The sequence below is a fragment of the Anomaloglossus baeobatrachus genome, chromosome 5, assembly GCF_048569485.1.
Source record: "Anomaloglossus baeobatrachus isolate aAnoBae1 chromosome 5, aAnoBae1.hap1, whole genome shotgun sequence".
Classification (NCBI taxonomy): Eukaryota; Metazoa; Chordata; class Amphibia; order Anura; family Aromobatidae; genus Anomaloglossus; species Anomaloglossus baeobatrachus.
The window spans coordinates 448,502,957-448,530,293 of NC_134357.1; the positions used below are offsets into that span (position 1 = coordinate 448,502,957).

The 27,337-nt window shown below is 46.0% G+C and overlaps 1 protein-coding gene across 2 annotated transcripts in view; it reads left to right on the top strand.

Annotated features, from left to right (window-relative positions):
- HELZ2 (helicase with zinc finger 2) overlaps positions 1 to 20,897 on the top strand; it is a 105,428-nt gene extending 84,531 nt beyond the window's left edge. For both annotated transcript variants that reach the window (XM_075350503.1, XM_075350504.1), the window contains exons 15-20: positions 855 to 1,047; positions 1,129 to 1,263; positions 7,743 to 7,958; positions 17,753 to 17,906; positions 17,982 to 18,149; positions 19,744 to 20,897. In XM_075350503.1, the coding sequence (XP_075206618.1) occupies positions 855 to 1,047; positions 1,129 to 1,263; positions 7,743 to 7,958; positions 17,753 to 17,906; positions 17,982 to 18,149; positions 19,744 to 19,862 (985 nt within the window). In that variant the 3' untranslated portion in view covers positions 19,863 to 20,897. The remainder of the gene's footprint in view (positions 1 to 854; positions 1,048 to 1,128; positions 1,264 to 7,742; positions 7,959 to 17,752; positions 17,907 to 17,981; positions 18,150 to 19,743) is intronic.
- Positions 20,898 to 27,337: the final 6,440 nt, after the last annotated feature.

Consider the following 27,337-nt stretch of genomic DNA (forward strand, 5'->3'; position numbering starts at 1 on the left):
ATATGTGGTTACTCACAATCACTGTAAATCATGATAGCTGTGTACAAACTACCATGTAACATGAGTTTAAATGTCATTGGCTAATTCTGAACACAACCACATCCCTAATTATAAGAGGGTGTTCACACTTATGCAACCACATTATTTTAGTTTTGTTATTTTTATTTCTCCCTTCAAAATGGTTTCCATTTATCAATGGATTTCTGCAGATTATTGATGACAATAAAGCTATGAAATGATTCTTCTTCGTATGATTTTTTTTTTATATGACAAAAACCTGGCATTTTAATCGGGGTGTATAGACTTTTTATATCCACTCCTCTCTGCTGTACTCCCCTGTCTGTATCTCCTATCTGTTTTTAGCCATCCGATCTAACTCTTCACGCTTTTCCATACCTTTTTCCCTCCTAGATTTCTACCCCTTAAATTTTCATCAGTCTGTGTTTGCAGACCCTCCTAAGAACTATGGTCCTGATACATAAAACGGTTAATGCCATAAAACACTCTAAATAGTCGTAACATTTTGGGCAACACTTGAGTTATGCAAAAATGTTACTACTTTTGGTGTTTTTACACCAATTTAAAGAACCTAATGGAAGTCATTGGGGAACCTGAGTATTTTTCTTGAAGATTTCCCCAAAAATGCTGGGGTTCCCCATTGACTTGCATTAGGTTCTTTATTCGTGATGAATACCAGAATAGTACTAGGTATTCGGTACGAATAAACCAATCCCAAATATTTTAATATTTGCCCACCACTATCATTATGTATTTATCGTACCATCATTTTTTACCTGTCTTTGTATCCACTTCTTTATGAATACACCGATCCATAACTCCTCCCCTTTGTATAGTTACAAATTCTTACTGAGCGATGCTCGAAAATGGGAACTTGAACGCCATGAAATCATTCTGAGCACCTGCGTTACCTCATCCAGCAAAACCCTGACAGATTTGCCGGTGACCCAGGTTATTATAGATGAGAGTGCGATGTGCACGGAGCCAGAGACGCTGGTCCCCATTGTCAGCCACAAGAATGCACAGTCGGTAAGTGAGCCCCTAGCTGCTGCCCATCGCTTTCCCAGCCTTATTGTGTGGATGTCACCCATAGACTTTCTCCTATCACAGATTGTTCTGATTGGAGATCACCGTCAGCTGCGGCCCGTGGTCAAGAATGAATGTTGCCGCACTCTGAAAATGGATCGTTCACTGTTTGAGAGATACCAGGAGAGGGCGCTGTTGCTGGACACGCAGTACCGCATGGTGAGTGGCATTTACCTACTATATTGGCGGATCTCTCTAGTGGGAAATAGCACGGTGCTGCAGCGTCCTGCTATAGCAGACCTGGGCAAGGGGCGGCCCGCGGGCCACATCCGGCCCGCCTACTCTCTGTGACCGGCCCGCCTGGCTCCGGGCGTCATTGCTGGCCGGTCACTGATGAGGGCAATGTGACCTGTTGTCCGGAGCTCCAGGCTCCGGGCGGCCCGTGGTCACATTGCCCTCATCACACGCTGCGTGCCGGGTAGGAAACAGAGGACAGATAGTGCAGCAGCGGAACGCAGGAATCTGTCCTCTGTTTCCTGCCGGCACTTTCTCTGTGACACACACGCGCGCGCCCTGATGTCGTCAGTACGGCGCGCGTGTGTGTCATTTGAAAAGTTCCCGCCCCGGCAGGAGAAGAAGATGCAGCAGCCGGGGCCTCTATGGAGAGAGGAAGCAGCTCAGCGGGGAGCCGTACAGGAGAAGAAGGATGTCAGCGGGAGCCCGTACGGAGGTGTCTGAGGAGGGAAAGGTGAGTGGTGACTAGTAACATGAGGGGGGGGAGGGGGGAGGGGGGGTGATGTAGTATATGGGAATGTAGTTTTACAGGTGTAGTATATAGGGGTCTAGTGATGTATATGTGGATGTAGTGATGTATATTACAAGTGTATATAGGGGTGTAGTGATGTATATTACAAGTGTATATAGGGGTGTAGTGATGTATATTACAGGTGTATATAGGGGTGTAGTGATGTATATTACAGGTGTATATAGGGGTGTAGTGATGTATATTACAAGTGTATATAGGGGTGTAGTGATGTATATTACAAGTGTATATAGGGGTGCAGTGATGTATATTACAAGTGTATATAGGGGTGCAGTGATGTATATTACAAGTGTATATAGGGGTGCAGTGATGTATATTACAGGTGTATATAGGGGTGCAGTGATGTATATTACAGGTGTATATAGGGGTGTAGTGATGTATATTACAAGTGTATATAGGGGTGTAGTGATGTATATTACAAGTGTATATAGGGGTGTAGTGATGTATATTACAAGTGTATATAGGGGTGTAGTGATGTATATTACAAGTGTATATAGGGGTGTAGTGATGTATATTACAAGTGTATATAGGGGTGTAGTGATGTATATTACAGGTGTATATAGGGGTGTAGTGATGTATATTACAAGTGTATATAGGGGTGCAGTGATGTATATTACAGGTGTATATAGGGGTGTAGTGATGTATATTACAGGTGTATATAGGGGTGTAGTGATGTATATTACAAGTGTATATAGGGGTGCAGTGATGTATATTACAGGTGTATATAGGGGTGCAGTGATGTATATTACAGGTGTATATAGGGGTGTAGTGATGTATATGTGGATGTAGTGATGTATATTACAAGTGTATATAGGGGTGTAGTGATGTATATTACAGGTGTATATAGGGGTGTAGTGATGTATATTACAAGTGTATATAGGGGTGCAGTGATGTATATTACAGATGTATATAGGGGTGTAGTGATGTATATTACAGATGTATATAGGGGTGTAGTGATGTATATTACAGGTGTATATAGGGGTGTAGTGATGTATATTACAGGTGTATATAGGGGTGTAGTGATGTATATTACAAGTGTATATAGGGGTGTAGTGATGTATATTACAGGTGTATATAGGGGTGTAGTGATGTATATTACAAGTGTATATAGGGGTGTAGTGATGTATATTACAAGTGTATATAGGGGTGTAGTGATGTATATTACAAGTGTATATGGGGGTGCAGTGATGTATATTATAGGTGTATATAGGGGTGCAGTGATGTATATTACAGGTGTATATAGGGGTGTAGTGATGTATATTACAAGTGTATATAGGGGTGTAGTGATGTATATTACAGGTGTATATAGGGGTGCAGTGATGTATATTACAGATGTATATAGGGGTGTAGTGATGTATATTACAGGTGTATATAGGGGTGTAGTGATGTATATTACAGGTGTATATAGGGGTGTAGTGATGTATATTACAAGTGTATATAGGGGTGTAGTGATGTATATTACAAGTGTATATAGGGGTGTAGTGATGTATATTACAAGTGTATATAGGGGTGTAGTGATGTATATTACAAGTGTATATGGGGGTGTAGTGATGTATATTACAAGTGTATATGGGGGTGCAGTGATGTATATTATAGGTGTATATAGGGGTGCAGTGATGTATATTACAGGTGTATATAGGGGTGTAGTGATGTATATTACAGGTGTATATAGGGGTGTAGTGATGTATATTACAGGTGTATATAGGGGTGCAGTGATGTATATTACAAGTGTATATGGGGGTGCAGTGATGTATATTATAGGTGTATATGGGGGTGCAGTGATGTATATTACAGGTGTATATAGGGGTGTAGTGATGTATATTACAAGTGTATATAGGGGTGTAGTGATGTATATTACAGGTGTATATAGGGGTGCAGTGATGTATATTACAAGTGTATATAGGGGTGCAGTGATGTATATTACAAGTGTATATAGGGGTGTAGTGATGTATATTACAGGTGTATATGGGGGTGCAGTGATGTATATTATAGGTGTATATGGGGGTGCAGTGATGTATATTACAGGTGTATATAGGGGTGTAGTGATGTATATTACAAGTGTATATAGGGGTGTAGTGATGTATATTACAGGTGTATATAGGGGTGCAGTGATGTATATTACAAGTGTATATAGGGGTGCAGTGATGTATATTACAAGTGTATATAGGGGTGTAGTGATGTATATTACAGGTGTATATGGGGGTGCAGTGATGTATATTACAGGTGTATATGGGGGTGCAGTGATGTATATTACAGGTGTATATGGGGGTGCAGTGATGTATATTACAGGTGTATATGGGGGTGTAGTGATGTAGTATATGGAGATTGTTTGTGTATATATGTATATAGCATGTATGTGTGCGTGCGTGCAGAGAGAAAAGCCCGTAACTGCGAGTGGTACTGGAGTTACATCGGGTACCACGCGCTCTCTCCCCGCCCCCTGCAGCGCCATACCGCCATTACAGGGCCTGATTGCGTTTCTCCGGTACCTGTTTGCATACATGTGACAGGTACCGGAGAAAACACGAGTCTGTGAAATAAAAAGATTTTCCATATTTACCTGCTTTCTTCAGCTCTGCTGCCTCCCGCTCCTGACCACTGCTCATTCATTGATTATTCACCGCACTCAGGACCTGGAAGCCGGAGCATCGCGATGACATCACCGCAGGGACAGGTGAGTATTCTGCAAGCACAGTGACCTCCAGGAGGTCATCAGAGTTTCCAATGAACTTTGATGACCATCCTGCGACACCCACGCTACAGCTTCATGGGTTCATCAGAGTTCATTGGGAACTGTGACGAGTCCCCGAGATGCTCCGGCTTCCAGGTTCTCAACATACACACACACACACCTGTATACTCACCCAGCGATGCAGTCCCCAGCGCTGTCCCTGCTTCCAGCTGCTCTCTGCAGTGAATATTCAGTGGGTATAATTACCAGCGATAAGGAGCGGGAGGCAGCAGAGCCAGAGACAGCAGCGCTGGAGACAGGTAAATATAGAAAATCTTTTTATTAAAAAGACCCGTGTTTTCTCTGGTATTTGTCACACTGATGTCACACAGATCACATCAGTGTGCGATCCGTGTGACACCCGTGCTGCCGGAGAAAAAACGGACATGTGTGCGTGCAGGGCCACGAGGGGTCACACAGTCCGTAACTTACTGTTTGTATATGAAGGGATAGTATATATGCTATATACAGTATTGGGTAAAACTGAGTTAATTATATTAGTCCGGCCCTCTACAACCATCCCAATTTCTCATGCGGCCCCATGGGAAAATTAATTGCCCACCCCTGTGCTATAGGATACATGCTGCGATAGGGAGAAATGACTAGAGGGGACAGTAGCGAGTTTTTAATTGAACTATATTAAAAAATTGGTTCGTTTTTGGATTAAATAGTTAGAGATTAACATTAAATTTAGTTAGGTTTCGGGCAGCCCCTTTATGCCACTTTCACACATCCGGATTTTTGCTTTGCGGCACAATACGGCGTTCTGCAGAAAAACCGCAACCGGCTTTTGTAACGCCGGTTGCGTTTTTTTTTGCATAGACTTACATTAGTGCCGTATTGTGCCGCAGGGGCTTGCGTTCGGTCCGGTTTTTGCCGCATGCGGCAGATTTAGCCGATGCCGTGGCCGGATCGAACGTTCTCTGCAACGTTTTTTGCTCCGGCAAAAAACACCGCATCGCGCCGCATCCGGCCGCTGCGGCGCATTTTCCAATGCATACCTATGGAGGCCGGATGCGGCGTGATGCGGAAAAAAACGCATCCGCTCGCCGCATGCGTTTTTTTCCACTGTGCATGCTCAGTAGCATGCCGCAACCGGAAAAAAACGGACGGCGCGCATGTAAAAACTTATGCAAAGGATGCGGTGTTTTCGCCGCATCCGTTGCATAGTTTTCACAGCCGGATTGAGCCGCAGTGCTCAAACCGGATGTGTGAAAGTAGCCTTAAAGGGAACCTGTCAGGTGCAATAAGCACCCAGAACCATGAGCAGCTCTGGGTGTATATTACTAATCCCTGCCTAACAATCCCAGCATCTAGTAGCATAGATAAAGGGATCTTTAGAAAAAGTATTTCTAAAGATCCTTTATGATATGCTAATGAGCGCAGGGATTAGTTGCAAGTGCGTTGGTTCCTGCGCTCATTCCCCCCTCTTAGCATATTAGCACGTCCACAGGAGCGTGCTAACATATTATTCAATGCAGTGTCATCTGCGCTCATTAGCATTTCATAAAGGATCTTTACAAATACTTTTTCTAAAGATTCCTTTATCTATGCTACTAGATACAGGGGCAGTTAGGCAGGGATTAGATATGTGCACCCAGAACTGCTTGTGGTCCTGTGTGCATATTGCACCTGACAGGTTCCCTTAAAGTGTCACAGTCGCACCAATTTGTGGATTCCAACTAGATCACATACACTTTCCTTACGTCATGTTTCAAGGCTGCGACCCTCAGCAGTACAATAATTCTCATAGCTAAAGTCACACATCTGAATACTTGGTTTATAAGCTGCTGGAACTTTATTTCTTTTTAATTGATAACAGAGAGTAATAGGATGAGGGTTTCCAGGCCGCGCCAATGACGATCACATTAAACTGCTAGATTAATGTTGCTTTTTATTCCAATTACAGGTCTACGCGTTTCGGAAGGCACCCCTTCCTTCTTCAGGACCAGATGGCAAGAAAACATCAAATCTGCTGTACAGAAAATCCTTACAGCACTATATACCCCACTGATGACGTCATGATCCACCCCCTTTTTAGAAAAAATCGATGTGGTGTTCTAGGCATTGTTGTGGTGTCTCACAGATGTTCACCTTATACATATAAATAGATTTTTACTGACATACATTTATATGACAGAATTAAATAAAAAAAGAGTCCTCACACGCACATTGCTTTTTTCATATTTTTAATAAATTTTTATTTATGATTCGGCCACCGTTGTTCCTAAAAAGGGAAGAAATGGTTTTAAGTGTTTTATTCATGAAATTGTATAAATTTAATCTACTACGTCATTGTATTTTTAAATGTATTGATTCCCGCCGATTTTTTCTAAAAAGGGGGTGGATCATGACGTCATCAGTGGGGTATATAGTGCTGTAAGGATTTTCTGTACAGCAGATTTGATGTTTTCTTGCCATCTGGTCCTGAAGAAGGAAGGGGTGCCTTCCGAAACGCGTAGACCTGTTATTGGAATAAAAAGCAACATTAATCTAGCAGTTTAATATGATCGTCATTGGCGCGGCCTGGAAACCCTCATCCTATTACTCTCTGTTATCTGGCAAAACCGAGGGACCGCTGCTGTGACTCTGGACCTTCTACATACATGCTGTTATAGGAGTTGTGACTTTCACAACCCCTATAGGTGAGTAGTATCTCCCTCCATTTTTCTCCCATTGTTACTTGGGTAAGACCCTATTGCGCCTCTTTCCTCCACAGTTTATTATCGATTTCTTTTTAATTAGTAGAACATAATTTTACTTAATGTGAACGCTCCTCTGCAATTGTATTCATGTATTGTCCAAGGTCTGTTTTGCCCATGCTGTGCAGCTACGCCCAGCTTCGCCGCAGTGGAGTTGCAATACCACACACAAACTGTGCACAGGTGTGGTGCTGTGCCTGGTAGAAAGCAGCCATGTGTTTCTAATCTGGCTCAGTGAGCTCCCTCTAGTGGTGGCTGCGGGTAAACAGATTTTAATTGGTGTTTCCCATTTATTTCTATTCTGGCAGATTAATGCTTTATGGGAGTCTGGTGGTTACCCCAATCTAACAGATTTTAGCTGCTGAAGCCTTGAGCGGTTGGACATTGTAATTATCGGATTGTAGTAAACCTCATGTCTCCTCTGCTTTCTCTCTGTGTCCAGCATTCGGATATCTGTGCATTCCCGTCCCAAGAATTCTACAATGGCCGCTTACGCACTTCATCCTCGCTGAACCTACAGCCCAGTCTATTCTACCATCAAAACTACTGCTGCCCCCTGCTGTTTGGGAAGGTGGATGGACAAGAGCAGAGCCTGATTGTGACCAGTGAAGAAGGGAATATTAACTCAAAGGCAAACATTAAAGAGGCTGAGCAGGCGGTATGTATACACTGCCCCCTGTGCCTTTTCCTTCCTGCCTAATGTGGCTAAACTGTAGCTATATCCTCCATATTCAGTATGTCAACTATTTCTTCATAGGTCTGTGGAATATACTGGTGGATCTGAATAGGGTAAAAGCATTATTCCAGGGGCTATTTCATTTTTTAGTCCAAAATTTGGTGTTGATTAGTATACAGTGGAACCTCGGTTAACGAGTAACCCAGTTAGCGAGTATTTTGCTTTACGAGCAAAGCTTGCTGTAAATTTGTAACTCAGTTTACGAGCAAGCTTTGCCGTACGAGCAAAATACTCACCGCACACACTTATGGTTCCGTACATCCACCGCGCTCTGACCCGCTCTTGCAGTCCACACAAACACGCACGCATTATGCTCACCTTACCGTCCGTTCCCTCGCTGGCCTCACGGTTCTTGTAGTTCGCAGGTACAGGATGTGTATTGGTAACCATCGTGACGAAAAAGGAACTTCCGTTGTCAGCCGCTACTCAAAGACAGGGCGCTGACCAATCAGAGACAAGCGTCTCCTGCCTTTGACATCAGCGCTCTGGCAGCGGAAGTTCTGGTATCGGTCGCGATAGTTACCGATACATATCCTGTACCGGCGAACTGCAAGAACCAGGAGGCCGGCGATGGAATGGAAGGTAAGGTGAGCATAATGTGTGTGTGTGTGTGTGTGTTTGTGCGTGTTTGTGTGTGTTTGTGCGTGTGTGGAATGGCACAATAGGGGACCAGGATGGGGCATTTAACAAGTTGTGGAACGAATTGTCTGCATTGCAATGATTTCCTATGGGAAATCTTGCTTTGCTAGACGAGTAACTTGGTTAACAAGCACACTCCCAGAACGGATTGTTCTCGTTAACCAAGGTTCCACTGTATATCTTTATAAGGGTCAGGCTTCACACACAGTTAATTCTAGAATTTGTTCTGACTTTAGCCACCACTAGGGGGAGCTAATATTCATTGTGCATAGAAAGATGAAGTGTGCTCCCCCTATTGGCAGCTGCAGGAAAGCAAGTGATTGGGAGCTTTGTATCCAGAGGTGTAACCTAAGCTTCCAAAATAGAAAATCTACAGCTGGGCCCCTTACAGCGTACCATCTGTAATACTCGGGATTCCTCATGCAGTAGAGGGGCCCTCCTGCGGCCTATTTCTGCCACAGTTGTAGCTACACCCTTGTCCATACCAATTTTATGTCCTACATCATTTCCTTACAGACATATGACATACTGACACGCCATATATCGAGTTGCCATCTTTGATTCAGGCTCAGGCACCACGCCTGTATCTCTCCCGGCAGAAGGTGACTGCATTATCCAAACACTAGTGGAGCTGCGGCTGTCAGTCTCTGACATCAGCATTTACAGCGCATGGCCTAGGGGGACGCACCATTCTGAAGGGTGCAGAGCTATTACCATAACATCCAGGGGTCTGCAGGAGACCACCATCCTTGTTATGACATTACTCCTATGAAAGCCCACTCGTGGCTGGTATTTATAGGAGACCATGATTGTTGCCATATACAACAGTACTGTGATATTGCTGTGTATCCCACAAGTGATCAGACGATCCAGTAAAAAAGTGAAAGAAAAGGTTTTTAAAAATACGAAAAAAATAAATAAAAATACTAATTCACATCATTCCTCCCTTTCCCCTCAATAAAAAAAAATAGAAATATGTGGTATCTCTACGTCTGTAAAAAAAAAAAAAGTCAAATCTATCAAAGTCTAAACTTTATTAATCCGATCGTTAAAAGCTGCAATGAGAAAAAATCTAAATGCCAGAATTGTGTTTTTCTTTGTCGCTCCATTGGGAGACCCAGACAATTGGGTGTATAGCTTCTGCCTCCGGAGGCCACACAAAGCATTACACTTAAAAGTGTAAACCCCTCCCCTCTGCCTATACACCCCCCGTGCATCACGGGCTCCTCAGTTTTTATTGCTTTGACAAACTTTCTGAGTCTATGGATAGATGGTCTGCTAAGATACTAGAAGCTTTGCAGTCCAGACCGGTAACACAGGCCCCGGGCACTGTTGATTCATTGCCCCCATGCCCCCCTCGGTCGGAGCAGCAAAGTGCTCCTGGGTCGACTCATAGGTCCCACGGGGAGGACTCTGACACGGACCGCAGTCCCAGACCGACTAAGCGGGCTCGCTGGGAGCTTCCCTCGACTTCATCTCACTGTTCAAGGTCTCAGCATGAGGACTCTCTGGAAGATGAAGCGGATGGGGCAGATCAGGGCTCTGATCCTGACGCCGCGCTCAACCTTGATACGCCTGAAGGGGACGCCATAGTAAACGACCTTATAGCGTCCATCAATCAGGTGTTAGATCTTTCTCCTCCAGCCCTTCCGAGTGAGGAGTCAGCTTCTCAGCAGGAGAATTTTCATTTTAGGTTTCCCAAACGTACACGGAGTGCGTTTCTTGATCACTCCGACTTCAAAGATGCAGTCCAGAAACACCGAGCTTTTCCGGATAAGCGCTTTACTAAGCGCCTTAATGACACACGTTATCCCTTCCCCCCTGACGTAGTCAAGGGTTGGGCTCAGTGTCCCAAGGTGGATCCTCCAGTCTCTAGACTGGCAGCCAGATCCATAGTTGCAGTGGCAGATGGTGCATCACTCAAGGATGCCACTGACAGGCAGATAGAGCGCCTGATGAAATCCATCTATGAGGCTATCGGCGCGTCCTTTGCTCCGGCATTTGCAGCCGTATGGGCACTCCAAGCTATCTCAGCTTGTCAATCTGAGATTAATGCAGTCACACGGGCCGCTACTCCGCAGGTTGTGTCATTAACCTCTCAGGCGTCGGCGTTTGCGTCCTACGCCATGAATGCTGTACTAGACTCTGCGAGCCGTACAGCGGTAGCATCCGCCAATTCAGTGGCAGTCCGCAGGGCCATGTGGCTACGTGAATGGAGGGCAGACTCTGCTTCCAAAAAGTTTTTAACCGGTTTGCCGTTTTCTGGCGACCGCCTGTTTGGCGAGCAATTGGATGAAATCATTAAACAATCCAAGGGTAAAGACTCGTCCTTACCCCAGTCCAAACCTAACAGACCTCAACAACGGAAGGTACAATCGAGGTTTCGGTCCTTTCGGCCCTCAGGCAGGTCTCAATTCTCCTCGTCCAACAGGCCTCAAAAGGGTCAGAGGAACTCTGATTCATGGCGGTCTAAGGCACGTCCTAAAAAGACCGCCAGAGGAACCGCTCCCAAAGCGGCCTCCTCATGACTTGCGGACTCCCCAAACCGCATCCTCGGTCGGTGGCAGGCTCTCCCGCTTTTGCGACGCCTGGTGTCCACATGTCCAAGACCGTTGGGTGAGAGACATTCTGTCTCACGGTTACAGGATAGAGTTCAATTCTCGTCCTCCGATTCGTTTCTTCAGAACATCTCCGCCCCCCGAGCGAGCCGATGCTCTTCTTCAGGCGAGAACACTCTGAAGGCAGAAGGAGTGGTTATCCCTGTTCCCCTTCAGCAATGGGGTCACGGTTTTTACTCCAACTTGTTTGTGGTGCCAAAAAAGGACGGATCTTTCCGTCCCGTTCTGGACCTCAAACTGCTCAACAGATACGTGAAAACCAGGCGGTTCCGGATGGAATCTCTCCGCTCCGTCATCGCCTCGATGTCCCAAGGAGACTTTCTAGCCTCAATCTACATCAGGGATGCTTATCTCCACGTGCCGATTGCACCAGAGCATCAGCGCTTCCTGCGTTTCGCCATCGGGGACGAACACCTTCAGTTCGTGGCACTGCCTTTCGGCCTGGCAACAGCCCCACGGGTCTTCACCAAGGTCATGGCAACAGTGGTAGCAGTCCTACACTCTCAGGGACACTCAGTGATCCCTTACTTGGACGATCTTCTTGTCAAGGCCCCCTCTCGGGTGGCATGCCAACACAGCCTGAACATTGCTCTGGAGACTCTCCAGAGGTTCGGGTGGATCATCAATTTCCCAAAGTCAAAACTGACACCGACACAATCGCTGACATATCTCGGGATGGAGTTTCATACTCTCCCAGCGATAGTGAAACTTCCGCTGGACAAACAGCGATCACTACAGACAGGGGTGCAATCTCTCCTCCGAGCCCAGTCGCACCCCTTGAGACGCCTCATGCACTTCCTAGGGAAGATGGTGGCAGCAACGGAGGCAGTTCCATTTGCGCAGTTTCATCTGCGTCCACTTCAATGGGACATTCTCCGCAAATGGGACAGGAAATCGACGTCCCTCGACAGGAACATCTCCCTTTCTCGGGCAGCCAAGGCCTCCCTTCAGTGGTGGCTTCTTCCCACTTCCTTGTCGAAGGGGAAATCGTTTCTGCCCCCATCCTGGGCTGTGGTCACGAGGGACGCGAGTCTGTCAGGGTGGGGAGCGGTCTTCCTCCACCACAGGGCTCAGGGAACCTGGACTCCGACAGAGTCCTCCCTTCAGATCAATGTTCTGGAAATAAGGGCAGTGTATCTGGCCCTAAAGGCGTTCCAGCCGTGGCTGGAAGGCAGGCAGATCCGAATTCAGTCGGACAACGCCACGGCGGTGGCATACATCAACCACCAAGGCGGCACACGCAGTCGCCAAGCCTTCCAGGAAGTTCGGCGGATTCTGCTGTGGGTGGAAGCCACAGCATCCACCATCTCCGCAGTTCACATCCCGGGCGTAGAAAACTGGGAAGCAGACTTTCTCAGTCGCCAGGGCATGGACGCAGGAAAATGGTCTCTTCACCCGGACGTGTTTCAAGAGATTTGTTGCCGCTGGGGGAAGCCGGATGTCGACCTAATGGCGTCCCGGCACAACAACAATGTCTCGGCATTCATGGCACGGTCTCAAGATCACAGAGCGCTGGCGGCAGACGCATTAGTTCAGGATTGGTCGCAGTTTCGACTGCCTTATGTATTTCCTCCTCTGGCACTGCTGCCCAGAGTGTTACGCAAGATCAGGTCCGACTGCCGCCGCGCCATCCTCATCGCCCCAGACTGGCCGAGGAGGTCGTGGTACCCGGATCTGTGGCATCTCACGGTGGGTCAACCGTGGGCACTACCAGACCGACCAGACTTGCTGTCTCAAGGGCCATTTTTCCACCTGAATTCTGCGGCCCTCAACCTGACTGTGTGGCCATTGAGTCCTGGATCCTAGCGTCTTCAGGGTTATCTCAAGAGGTCATTGCCACTATGAGACAGGCCAGGAAACCAACGTCAGCCAAGATCTACCACAGGACGTGGAGGATCTTCTTATCCTGGTGCTCTGATCAGGGTTTTATTCCCTGGCCATTTGCCTTGCCCACTTTTCTGTCCTTCCTTCAATCCGGAATGGAAAAGGGGTTGTCTCTCGGCTCTCTTAAGGGACAAGTCTCGGCGCTCTCTGTATTTTTTCAAAAGCGTCTAGCAAGGCTTCCGCAGGTACGCACGTTCCTGCAGGGGGTTTGCCACATAGTCCCCCCTTACAAGCGCCCGCTAGAACCCTGGGATCTGAACAGGGTGCTAACGGCTCTTCAGAAACCACCTTTCGAGCCAATGAGAGATATTTCTCTTTCTCGCCTCTCGCAGAAGGTGGTCTTCCTAGTGGCAGTCACATCACTTCGCAGAGTGTCTGAGCTAGCTGCACTGTCATGCAAAGCCCCCTTCCTGGTGTTTCACCAGGACAAGGTGGTTCTGCGTCCGGTTCCGGAATTTCTCCCTAAGGTGGTATCCCCTTTTCATCTCAATCAGGATATCTCCTTACCTTCTTTTTGTCCTCATCCAGTTCACCAATGTGAAAAGGATTTGCACTTGTTAGATCTTGTGAGAGCACTCCGGCTCTACATTTCTCGTACGGCGCCCCTGCGCCGCTCGGATGCGCTCTTTGTCCTTGTCGCTGGCCAGCGTAAAGGGTCGCAGGCTTCCAAGTCAACCTTGGCTCGGTGGATCAAGGAACCAATTCTTGAAGCCTACCGTTCTTCTGGGCTTCCGGTTCCTTCAGGACTGAAAGCCCATTCTACCAGAGCCGTGGGTGCGTCCTGGGCATTGCGGCACCAGGCTACGGCTCAGCAGGTGTGTCAGGCGGCTACCTGGTCGAGTCTGCACACTTTCACGAAACACTTTCACGAAACACTATCAGGTGCATACCTACGCTTCGGCAGATGCCAGCTTAGGTAGGCGAATCCTTCAGGCGGCGGTTGCCCACCTGTAGGAAGGGGCCTTCTTTCGGCTCTATTACCGGGGTATTCTTTTACCCACCCAGGGACTGCTTTTGGACGTCCCAATTGTCTGGGTCTCCCAATGGAGCGACAAAGAAGAAGGGAATTTTGTTTACTTACCGTAAATTCCTTTTCTTCTAGCTCCTATTGGGAGACCCAGCACCTGCCCCTGTTCCCTTCGGGCTGTTGTTCTTTTGTGTACACATGTTGTTCATGTTGAATTGTTCTTTGGTTCATGGTTTAAGTTCTCCGAACATCCTTCGGATTGAATTTACCTTAGACCAATTTATAAGTTTTCTCCTTCCTGCTTTTGCACCAAAACTGAGGAGCCCGTGATGCACGGGGGGGTGTATAGGCAGAGGGGAGGGGTTTACACTTTTAAGTGTAATGCTTTGTGTGGCCTCCGGAGGCAGAAGCTATACACCCAATTGTCTGGGTCTCCCAATAGGAGCTAGAAGAAAAGGAATTTACGGTAAGTAAACAAAATTCCCTTCTTTTAGCCTCCACAACACCGTAAAGAAATGCAATAAGAAATGATCAAAACATCATTATCTACCCCAAAATGTTATCAATAATAACATCAGCTCAGGGCCAGTACCAAGCCCTCATACACTGACCGAAAAGGTAAAATGTTATGGGCCTTGGAAAATAACGGCACAAGCCAACTGATGGATTCTCAGTTAACTCATTCTGCAGCCACCCATTAAAAGTACAGCACAGAGGCTATAGAAGCCAAACAGTGCAACATTTTCAATGAAACCCAAGTGGTACCTGCGCTGCTGTCAGCCCCTCTCCCCATGGTCAAAGCGGTCATGTGACCACTCCTGCCTGAATTTTGCTACTTCCTGTGATGTCACGTTGACAGGGGCAGGAGCTTGTAGACGGGCATCACAGCTGATGTCATGTAGCCGCCCTGCTGGGCATATACAGTGCGTCTGAGTCCCCGCCCCCTTCCCCACATTCTGTACTCTTTTCCCACCCCTCCTTCCCCGCAGGCCAAGCCACTGCTATGAGGCCCGTGAACTGGGGGGGCCCAGCAGCGGCTGCCCGCAATGTCAGCACCAGCACTGGGCCCCCCGCTCAGGATCGCACTTTCAAATGTATGGGCATCACAGATGCCAATACATTTCAAAGCAATGATAAGATGGAGCGCAGCGCTGCCTCATCACTGTCCCACTGGTGTCTGTGCTCTCTGACAGCTCAGCACAGCGGTGATGTCACTACAGTGCTGAAATGTGCAGAGCCGGGGACACTCCGTTTCCTCTTTATTCTGGTGCAATCAAACAAGGAGATTTCTTTTCTTTCAAACAGAACTTTTACTGTAACTTTCAAAGATGGCAGAGTTCACATACAAGTAATGCAGGCACTTTACACTTCCTCTTTAATGGTCACTTTCAGTTTCGTTTCTCTATCGGTTCCTTTTCAGTGTACTGTCTCTTTATCTCTCTTTCAGTGCCCTCTAGCACTATGTTGCACTTTCTCTGACTACCACGTTTCTCTCGGCGGCGCTATGTTACCCGTCGGCTATGTTCACCCTTTTTCTCCCCTGGGGCCCTGATTTCGTTCTCTCTCAGTGCTTCTGGATGTCTCCAATCATCCGGCTGCACTCTGTTACCAGCCGACTTTTCCTTTATGCCCAATGGGTCCCGCGAATCCCCTACGTGGCCCAGTAGGCCGCCGACAACAGACCTGCTCATAGGGGACTAGGGCCACCGATGGCACCTTACACCCTTGCCCCTAAGGCAGCCAATCTCACAACTCCCTGAAGTAGTGATGTGTCGGTCGTGAACGATACCACACAAAGATCCGGCTCCCCGCTGTGACCGACAGGAACCGGATCGCCAGTAACAGCCACTAAATTCTCTCGGTTTTCACTGGGCGTAAAAGTCCGGTGTTCAGTAGACAAAACCCCGCCCACCTGAACAAAATTGAACTAGCCCATTGTAAGTGGGCGAGGTTTAGCCACGGGTGGGATAAACATATTTAATAGGGAGCCATGAACGATCTGAAAGAGCCGTCTCTTTTTGGTTAGCGGAGCTATGGGAACCGGATCACCAAAAAGAGCCGGACTGCCCATCACTACCCTAAAGGTTTCCGGTCTACAAGAGATCTAGTTCCCAAGCTACTCCCAGGGGCCAAAACCTACAATTAACCCCTGGTACACCTTGCTGTGAAAATGCAGCCGAGCTACTCGGCCCTACTGCAGTCCACCTGCTCTATCTATCTAGCAACTTTCCTAGCTCCGCTACATCTGTGAACCACTCTACCAACCCTGCATCTAACATTGCCTATGACACTTAGAACATTACATTCAATACAATACAATAAAATGTCATACTCTACACTGGCCGCTAGATGGCCTCAGTGCGCACTCTACATACTCTTAAATTACACTAGTAAGAACAATTTGTCAATTTGTCTTCGAGGGCGGAGATTTTCTTACTTGGCCCTCCGACCACCTCCTTACACACCCACGCGTTTCAGTCCCATCTAAGTATGTTATTCTCTGAATTGCCAGCACGCTCCCTGTGATCATACATCCAGTGCTCGATACATGCTGCCTGTGGATTGGGCTTCATGTATCAGCTCTCGGGGTCTCTTTAAACTCCGAGGACCCGATTCCTCATGGAATTTTGGCCATTTTTTTAGCGTGAATACCTTTCAGTTAGTGACTTTGATTTGTGACAAATCGATCACACGATTTGAGCCTTCTTTCCTGTTTGTTGTCTCTTGTGGTTTCGTTCGTCTTCGGATTTTTTCGTCATTGTGCGTTTTCCAAAAATTTTGGACAAATTAATTTAAAAAAGTGCAAAATTTGGCGCCTCTACTCCAGTCCGTGCAGTGATTTTATGTACACCGGGTGTTTTGGTAGCTTTTTTGTAACATCTTGCGAAATCAGAAAGTCTCAAAACCATTTAAAGACAGAAAATGACAACTTTGGGCTTTGTGCAAACTTCTCAAATTTGTGTGCACCAATTTGATAAAAACCACAAGTCAAAAAGTGACCAAAAAATCCCAAAAATGATGAGTCGGCCCTGTGTTCATAGTGATGAGGAGAATTGGACGATTCGGGGAAACCTAAAGCCCGCTTTACACGCTGCAATGTATCTTACGATGTGTCGGCGGGGTCACGTCGTAAGTGACGCACATCCGGCATCGTAAGGTACATTGTAGTGTGTGACAGGTACGTGCCATTGTGAATGAACGGTAAAACGTTCATCGCACGCACATCGTTCATTCCTCATGAATTGCACGTCAGATTGTTCATCGTACCCGGGCCACAATGCGGAAGGAAGGAGGTGGGCGGGATGTTTACGTCCCGCTCATCTCCGCCCCTCCGCTTCTATTGGCCGGCTGCCGCATGACGTCGATGTGACGCCGAACGTCCCTCCCACTCCAGGAAGTGGACGTTCGCCGCCCACAGCGAGGTCGTATGGACGGGTAAGTACGTGTGATGGGGGTTAATCGTTTGTGCGGCACATTCAACAAAATTGAACGTGCCACACATACGATGGGGGCGGTTACGATCGCATACGATATCGTATGCAGAATCGTAACATGTAAAGCAGGCTATAGTCTGGAAAACCCACTCATTTTCTCAATTCTTTCTTCAGGTGCGTTTGGCAAAACTTCTGGTCAGTCGGTCTGTTCTAGCCAAAGACATCGTTATCCTGACCCCCTACAATGCCCAGGTGGCAGCGGTCACCAAGATGCTGCAGAATCAGGGGCTGAAGGAGGTGACCGCCTGCACCATCATGAAAAGCCAAGGTAGCTGCTTGCATTATATGGGCAGTGTGCAGCCGTGATTTACTGCAGTATTACATGTACCTATCCTCCATGCAGGAAGTGAATGGCGCTACGTCATCTTTTCCACCGTACGGACGATTCCGGCTGAAGAGCACGATTCCCGACCTACGTACAGCTGGCTGCGGCTATATCTTGGTTTTGTTTCAGACCCAAACCAGATAAATGTGGCACTTACAAGAGCAAAGGAGGGACTGTGTGTGCTAGGTAAGAAAACGTGCAAACTGGACGAGGAAAGAACAGAGAAGGATGGGAGCATGTGACTGACTACATCACTGATCACCCCGTATACAGTACAGGACACATCACTGATCACACCGTATACAGTACAGGACACGTCACCGATCACACCGTATACAGTACAGGACACGTCACCGATCACACCGTATACAGTACAGGACACGTCACCGATCACACCGTATACAGTACAGGACACATCACTGATCACACCGAATACAGTGCAGAACATGTCACTGATCACACCGTATACAGTGCAGAACACGTCACTGATCACACCGTATACAGTGCAGGACACGTCACTGATCACACCGTATACAGTGCAGGACACATCACTGATCACACCGTATACAGTACAGTGTACATCACCGATCACACCGTATACAGTGCAGGACACATCACCGATCACACTGTATACAGTACAGGACACATCACCGATCACACCGTATACAGTGCAGGACACATCACCGATCACACCGTGTATAGTGCAGGACACATCACCGATCACACCGTATACAGTGCAGGACACATCACTGATCACACCGTATACAGTGCAGGACATGTCACCGATCACACCGTATACAGTGCAGGACACAGCACTGATCACACCGTATACAGTGCAGGACACATCACCGATCACACCATATACAGTGCAGGACACATCACTGATCACACCGTATACAGTGCAGAACACATCGCCGATCACACCGTATACAGTGCAGGACACATCACCGATCACACCGTATACAGTACAGGACACGTCACCGATCACACCGTATACAGTACAGGACACGTCACCGATCACACCGTATACAGTACAGGACACATCACAGATCACACCATATACAGTGCAGGACTCATCACTGATCACACCGAATACAGTGCAGGACACATCACTGATCACACCGTATACAGTGCAGAACATGTCACTGATCACACCGTATACAGTGCAGAACACGTCACTGATCACACCGTATACAGTGCAGGACACGTCACTGATCACACCGTATACAGTGCAGGACACATCACCGATCACACCGTATACAGTGCAGGACACATCACTGATCACACCGTATACAGTGCAGGACACATCACTGATCACACCGTATACAGTACAGTGTACATCACCGATCACACCGTATACAGTGCAGGACACATCACCGATCACACTGTATACAGTACAGGACACATCACCGATCACACCGTATACAGTGCAGGACACATCACCGATCACACCGTGTATAGTGCAGGACACATCACCGATCACACCGTATACAGTGCAGGACACATCACTGATCACACCGTATACAGTGCAGGACATGTCACCGATCACACCGTATACAGTGCAGGACACAGCACTGATCACACCATATACAGTGCAGGACACATCACCGATCACACCATATACAGTGCAGGACACATCACTGATCACACCGTATACAGTGCAGAACACATCGCCGATCACACCGTATACAGTGCAGGACACATCACCGATCACACCGTGTATAGTGCAGGACACATTTCTTTGTCTTTTAATGACTCTTGTATAATTCTCTCATTGCAGGAAACCCTCTCCTATTGAGATGTTCCCTTCTCTGGGAGCGGCTGCTGCAGCACTACGCTCAGAACGCTGCCGTTGTAGATTGCACTGAAATCAATGTCCGAGCTCCGCGACATCGCTGAAAATCTGACTGGTTGAGATCAGATTCGCCATCCAGGCTGCATCACTTTAGAAATGACTTAATGTATCTCAGGTAGAATACTCCAGGAATTGTGGCACATTCCATAGTGGCCGATGCCATTGATTCCACAAAATCCTATTAATGGATCATTCCTGTATAAATTGCAGGAGGCAGCGGTGTAACTATAGGGGGCGAAGATATAAACTTCATACATGAAATTCAGTGCAGGCACGAATAGCATGAAATGGAGTGATTTATGCTGCCACCCTGTGGTCATACATGGAACTGCAGGTTTTAAATAATTTTTATTCCTTTTTTAACCTTTTCTGACCCTATTTTTGACTGGGGGCAGATAGTAACAGCCAGCTATACCCTTCATTGTATTAATATGTGGACCACATGTGGGAATAGATTAATTATTTTTCAGACGTGGACAAACAAATTGTGTTATCATTAGCCGCGAGTCGTCTTTTGACATTTTTCTAATGTTTCTGTCCACGTGTAAAACATTCCAGCACCCGATGATCACCAGCGTATTCAGTATCTAACATTAGATTGCTAGCTCCTCAGGACGATATTTGCTAACTGCCTCCTATTTTTAACATTTAATATATTTTAATTTATGAAGAAATTTTGTACTTTTTAAACCTAATATGAGATCTTAATGTTTTGTATGCCTTTTAGAAAGGGTTGGGGAATGGATTTAAAGGAACAGTTCAAACAAAAATGATACATGGTGGTATTCCTGGAGGGGTCGAGGTGGGGAGGAGCTGCCACAATGTTTCATTGTGTGTCATGCACTGCCCCCTTGTGCCCTGCAGGAGGTATAACGCAGTGTATGACTTTTGCCTGCAGCGTTCCTTTAAGAGTTTCTGAACCTTTCCTGTTTTTAGAGTGAGCTTATGGCGGTATATATATGTTGTCATCAGTGTGTTTTGGTTTTTTTTTTACTTTTAATATTTTTTTAAAAATAATGGAAAAAAATTAATTTTGCCTTGAACTGAAATATTGTGTATTAAATGTCCATTTGCTGTAATATCTGTTGTCATTTCTTATGTAGTAATGTGTTCTCGCCAATATGTGATGTGACCCTTTATTTCTTACCTTCAACATATGGGATTACGTCCTTAGCAAGGAACATTTCAATTTAAAATTTTTATTGAGTTTATAATAAGAATATAATAAGAAAATATACATCCATGCTCTAACAAATGATATAGATCAAAGGTCTAAACGACACAACACAGTCGTAGACCTGAAGGCAGAATGTAAATGATTAACATAGTACATGGGTATTCAGTTTAAACCATGAGAAAAAGAAAAAGAAATAATGAAACAGAAAGGGAAAGTAAAGAAGAGCAGCAGTCATGATATTTAGAGAAAGAGGGATAAGTCAGAAAAAGAAGAAGAAATAGAGGAAGAAAGAGTGTGTCGGCCGGGTCTGATACATTGTCCGTTGGACCAAAATTTGTCGGATGGGTGGAGTATGATAACAGGGGGAAAAGGGCCAGAGTACCCAGTCTCCGGAGATTAAATTGGGTCAAGAAATTTTTCGCCAGACAAGAATGATTCCCACTGAAACCATTTAGTGGCCATCCCTACCGTCTGTCCACGTGACTGGGCCATCACCATCTCCATGCAGTGAATCACATTCACTTCCAATACCCACTCATCTAACGTGGGGGGAGCAGGGTCCTTCCAACGCCACGGGATCACCGTCTTGGCCGCCTGAAGGAGGTGACCCAGGAGGGATTTTTTGTAGGTCTTTTCTGGTACATTAAAGATGTACAATAAGACTGCCTCTGGACGACCAGGAACTGTGATCCCGGTGACCTCCCGTATGGCTGTTAGTACTTTGTTCCAAAAGACCGCGAGGCTCGGGCAATACCACCAGATGTGGGACATGGTGCCCCCCTGCGCTCCACAACGTCAGCAGGTATCAGGTACTTCTGGGCACCATGCATGCAGAAATGCTGGGACCCTGTACCACCTGGAAAGTATTTTATAACTAGTTTCTTGCATCCTGGTGGCAACCACGGACCTGTGGGTCAGACGGAAACCAGCAAGGAACATTTATAGACTTAAAGGGAACCTGTCAGGTGCAATATGCAGTGAGGACCACGAGCAGTTCTGGGTGTATTTTGCTAATCCCTGCCTAACTGTCCCTGTATACACTAGCATAGATAAAGAGATCTATAGAAAAAGTATTTCTAAAGATCCTTCATTATATGCTAATGAGGCCAGCGACTAGTCGAAGGGCGTTATATCCCCGACTAGTGTGCGCTCTTAGTATAGTAGCACTCCCACTGTGCTAACATGCTGTCCAGAACGTTCATTAGCATATCATAAAGGATCTTTAGTAATACTTTTTCTAAAGATCCCTTTATCTATGCTAGTGTATACAGAGACGGTTAGGCAGCGATTAGCAATATACACCCAGAACTGCTCGTGGTTCTCACTGCATATTGCACCTGACAGGTTCTCTTTAAAGAAAAATATCCTACTGTTTTGTGTATACAGTTCCTATGTAGATCTATGTGTTACTTTTTCACATCACTTTGGATCCGCTCTGTAAAGTAGGCAGGCCCGAGGCATGGCCAAACCCACCCATCAAATTCTCTAAAAGTGACGTCAGAAATGGTACTCCAGTCCATCACGGGATTAACAGTTCTGGTGAGGAGCACACCACAGATCAGATCCCCAATTTATTAAGTGTCATAGGCCATGTACTAGCGTAGTGTGAGTATGCGCGATGCCAATTTTGCAGAATCCACCCCTTTGTATCATAACACACTATGACCCCGATTCATCAGTACCGGTGGTTTTCTCACCGGTCATAATGAGGGGGATGGTGGAGTTAGACGCTCCTGATTCATGAGGATGCGCACGCCTCTTAATAAAGCAGGAGCGTCTGAGGAGTGGCGTTCACCTTTTTGTGCCACGCCAGAAATCTTATTCCAGTCCTCTCATGGAGTTAGGCTATGTTCACACACTGCATCTTTTATTACGTTTTTGAGGTCACAAAGATGCACCTAAATACATGCATTTCCTTCCCCCAGCAAAGTCTATGAGATTTCTATTTTGCTGTCCACACTGGGCATCTTTTGTTGACTGCGTTTTTGAAGATGCAGCATGTCAATTCTTTTTGTGTTTTTCCAGCGGTTTTGAGCCCTTCGGCTATGTTCACACAGTGCATCTTAAAATGGTCCCAAAAAACGCACAAAAATTGCTCCTGTGGCAAAAACGCATCAAAAAACGCAAGCGTTTTTGACACGTTTTTACTGCATTTTGCCCAATGCGTTTTAGAAGTCAAATCTATTAGAAGGGCTCAAAAACGCAAAAAGAATTGACATGCTGCATCTTCAACAACGCAGCCAAGATGCAACCAACAAAAGATGCCCAGTGTGGTCAGCAGAATAGAAATCTCATAGACTTTGCTGGGGGAAGGAAATGCATGTATTTATGTGCATCTATGTGACCTCAAAAACACAAAAGAAGATGCCCTGTGTGAACATAGCCAAACAGTCAATAGATTTGACTTAAAAAAACGCATTGAGCAAAATGCGGTAAAAACTCGTTTTTGCCTCTGGTGCGTTTTGCGCCCACACAACATGCAGCAGATATCTGCACTGGAATACACGTACAGTATCTCCCTCATTTTACTGTAATTTCCGCCATTTAACTCTTCAGATGCCCAGTGTTTTGTGTTGTCAATCAGCCAGAGACCAAACAATGGCCTCAAGGGCTGCCATGTACATGGGAAGCATATAAAGCTCTACTTCTGGTCTATCAGTGTAATATAGTGTGAAGCAAAGGTATTACATTATATTTTAGACACAATGAAAAATACATATTTTCAAGTCCTTTTATTGAGCCTAAAAAAAAAAATTAAAACAAAGGAAAAAAATTGTATAAAATATACAGTGCCTACAAGTAGTATTCAACCCCCTGCAGATTCAGCAGGTTTACACATTCGGAATTATCTTGGCATTGTGACATTTGGACTGTAGATCAGCCTGGAAGTGTGAAATGCACTGCAGCAAAAAAGAATGTTATTTCTTTTTTTTTTTTTTTTTTTAAATTGTGAAAAGTTTATTCAGAGGGTCATTTATTATTCAACCCCTCAAACCACCAGAATTCTGTTTGGTTCCCCTAAAGTATTAAGAAGTATTTCAGGCACAAAGAACAATGAGCTTCACATGTTTGGATTAATTATCTCTTTTTCCAGCCTTTTCTGACTAATTAAGACCCTCCCCAAACTTGTGAACAGCACTCATACTTGGTCAACATGGGAAAGACAAAGGAGCATTCCGACCATCAGAGACAAGACCGTGGAGGGTCACAAGGCTGGCAAGGGGTACAAAACCCTTTCCAAGGAGTTGGGCCTACCTGTCTCCACTGTTGGGAGCATCATCCGGAAGTGGAAGGCTTATGGAACTACTGTTAGCCTTCCACGGCCTGGACAGCCTTTGAAAGTTTCCACCCGTGCCGAGGCCAGGCTTGTCCGAAGAGTCAAGGCTAACCCAAGGACAACAAGGAAGGAGCTCCGGGAAGATCTCGTGGCAGTGGGGACATTGGTTTCAGTCAATACCATAAGTAACGTACTCCACCGCAATGGTCTCTGTTCCAGACGAGCCCGTAAGGTACCTTTACTTTCAAAACGTCATGTCAAGGCTCGTCTACAGTTTGCTCATGATCACTTGGAGGACTCTGAGACAGACTAGTTCAAGGTTCTCTGGTCTGATGAGACCAAGATTGAGATCTTTGGTGCCAACCACACACGTGACGTTTGGAGACTGGATGGCACTGCATACGACCCCAAGAATACCATCCCTACAGTCAAGCATGGTGGTGGCAGCATCATGCTGTGGGGCTGTTTCTCAGCCAAGGGGCCTGGCCATCTGGTCCGCATCCATGGGAAGATGGATAGCACGGCCTACCTGGAGATTTTGGCCAAGAACCTGCGCTCCTCCATCAAGGATCTTAAGATGGGTCGTCATTTCATCTTCCAACAAGACAACGACCCAAAGCACACAGCCGAGAAAACCAAGGCCTGGTTCAATAGGGAAAAAATCAAGGTGTTGCAGTGGCCTAGTCAGTCTCCTGACCTTAACCCAATTGAAAACTTGTGGAAGGAGCTCAAGATTAAAGTCCACATGAGACACCCAAAGAACCTAAACAACTTGGAGAAGATCTGCATGGAGGAGTGGGCCAAGATAACTCCAGAGACCTGTGCCGGCCTGATCAGGTCTTATAAAAGACGATTATTAGCTGTAATTGCAAACAAGGGTTATTCCACAAAATATTAAACCTAGGGGTTGAATAATAATTGACCCACACTTTTATGTTGAAAATTTATTAAAATTTAACTGAGCAACATAACTTGTTGGTTTGTAATATTTATGCATCTGTTAATAAATCCTGCTCTTGTTTGAAGTTTGCAGGCTCTAAATTATTTGCATCTTATCAAACCTGCTAAATCTGCAGGGGGTTGAATACTACTTGTAGGCACTGTACGTAAAATGAATTAACCAGTAGATCATTTTCCAAAACTCCATATGATAAAATAAAAGTTGTATTTCAATACTAAAACTCACCCTGCAAAAAAAAGAGCCCTCACATGGTGACGGAAGAATAAAAAAAAAAACATATGGCTCTTGGAACAATGGGGGGAAAATACGGAAGCACCAAAAACAAATAATTGGGTTATCGTTTGGTGAAAAAAAGATATATAGAAAGAGAAAAAAATATATAGCATAATAATTAGTGATGGGGAGACCCAAACTATAAAAGTCCGGATCCGCATAAGTACCCGAGCACCAACCCCAGGCCCTGAGTTTTCAGGGAGCTCCAGGGAATAATCGAGGTCCGGCAACTCTGGTAAAAAAAAATAAAGGAAAAATGAAGAAAAAATCAGGTGCGTTATACTTACAGAGTCCCTTGCGTGGTTGTACACTGCTTCCGAGCCACAAACACTACTTCCGGGGCTGTTCATTAGCCTCATGCATATGCGCTGCTTCCTCCGCCCACTGTCAATCCTGGCGTCTCTGATTGGTTGCAGTCAGACGCCACCTCATCCTGTGTCACAGCGTGTTTGCTTTCAATCAGAGACGCTGTGTGTGTGTATATATTGGTGAAAAAATAAATAAATCAATAAAAAAAATTGGCATAGGTTCCCCCCATATTATGATACCCACCACAATTAAAGCATATGACTACAGGCTGCAGCTCCCAGCCATGTGATTATCTTGGCTGTGTATCAAAATTAGAGGAATCGCATGCGGCTTTTTTTTTTAAAAAATGACTTAAATAAATATTTCTTAAAAACTGGTGTGTGGTCCCCCCAATTTTAATGCCCAGCCCCGACAGCTGGGGGCTGGTATTCTCAAGCTGGGAAGGCCCATTTCTATTGGGCCACCAGCCTAAAAATAGCAGCCAGCCAAACAATCCTGGAACTTTACAGTGGCAATAGAGGTAATAAGTGGTTAATAACAGCTCATAGCTGCCACTAAGCCCTAGATTAGTAATGGGAGGCGTCTATGATGCCCCCTCCCTATTACTAAACTAAGTAAAAAGAAATAAACATAGACAGAAAAAATCCTTTATTTGAAATAAAATGCAAAAAAACACCCTTTTTCACCCCTTTATTAACCCCAAACACCCAGGTCTGACATAATCCACACGAGGTCCCATGAGGATCCCTGCTCTGCTACATTACCAAAGGTACAGCGCGCAGACATAGAACATGACTGCCCGCTGTGGGCTTCAGGCTTAGACTGAGCTGCAGTGATGAGCTGTGACGTCACGCAGGTTATTTGCGGTCACAACTGGAGGTTTCCACAGTCCTCAACCTGTGACCGCAGATCACCTGACCTCAGGTGACCTCATTGAACTGAGTGACCTCACCTCAGGTGAGGTTACGAAGTTTACATACCTGCATTTCCTGGCAGAAAGATGCAAATTTGGTGCTAAGATTTCTACACCATATTCTTGCACCCAATCTACACTTCCTGAACAAAAAACGCATCAAAACACCATGCGGTTTTAATGCAATAGTGATGCGATTTTTTTTTTACCAGGAGGTGTAGATTGGGTGCAGGAATATGATGTAAAAGTTTCAGCACCAAGTCTGCATCTCTTGGCAAATCAAAACCACACAGTTTTCTGCCAGGAGACGCAGGTCTGTAAACTCGATGACCTCACAGAAGTCACAGAGTTTAATGAGGTAACCTGAGGTCAGGTTACCTGCGGTCACATGTAGAAGACCATGGGAACCTTCAACTGTGGCCGAAAATAAACTGAGTGATGTCACCGCTTATTGCTGCGGCTCAGTCTCTGCCTGAAGTCCACAGCAGGGAGTCATGTTCTGTGCCCCGCGTTGTGCCTTCAGTAATGTAGGAGAGCTGGAATCGTTGAGGGACATTGTGTGGATTATGTCAGACCTGAGTGTTTGTGGGGTTAATAAAGGGGTGAAAA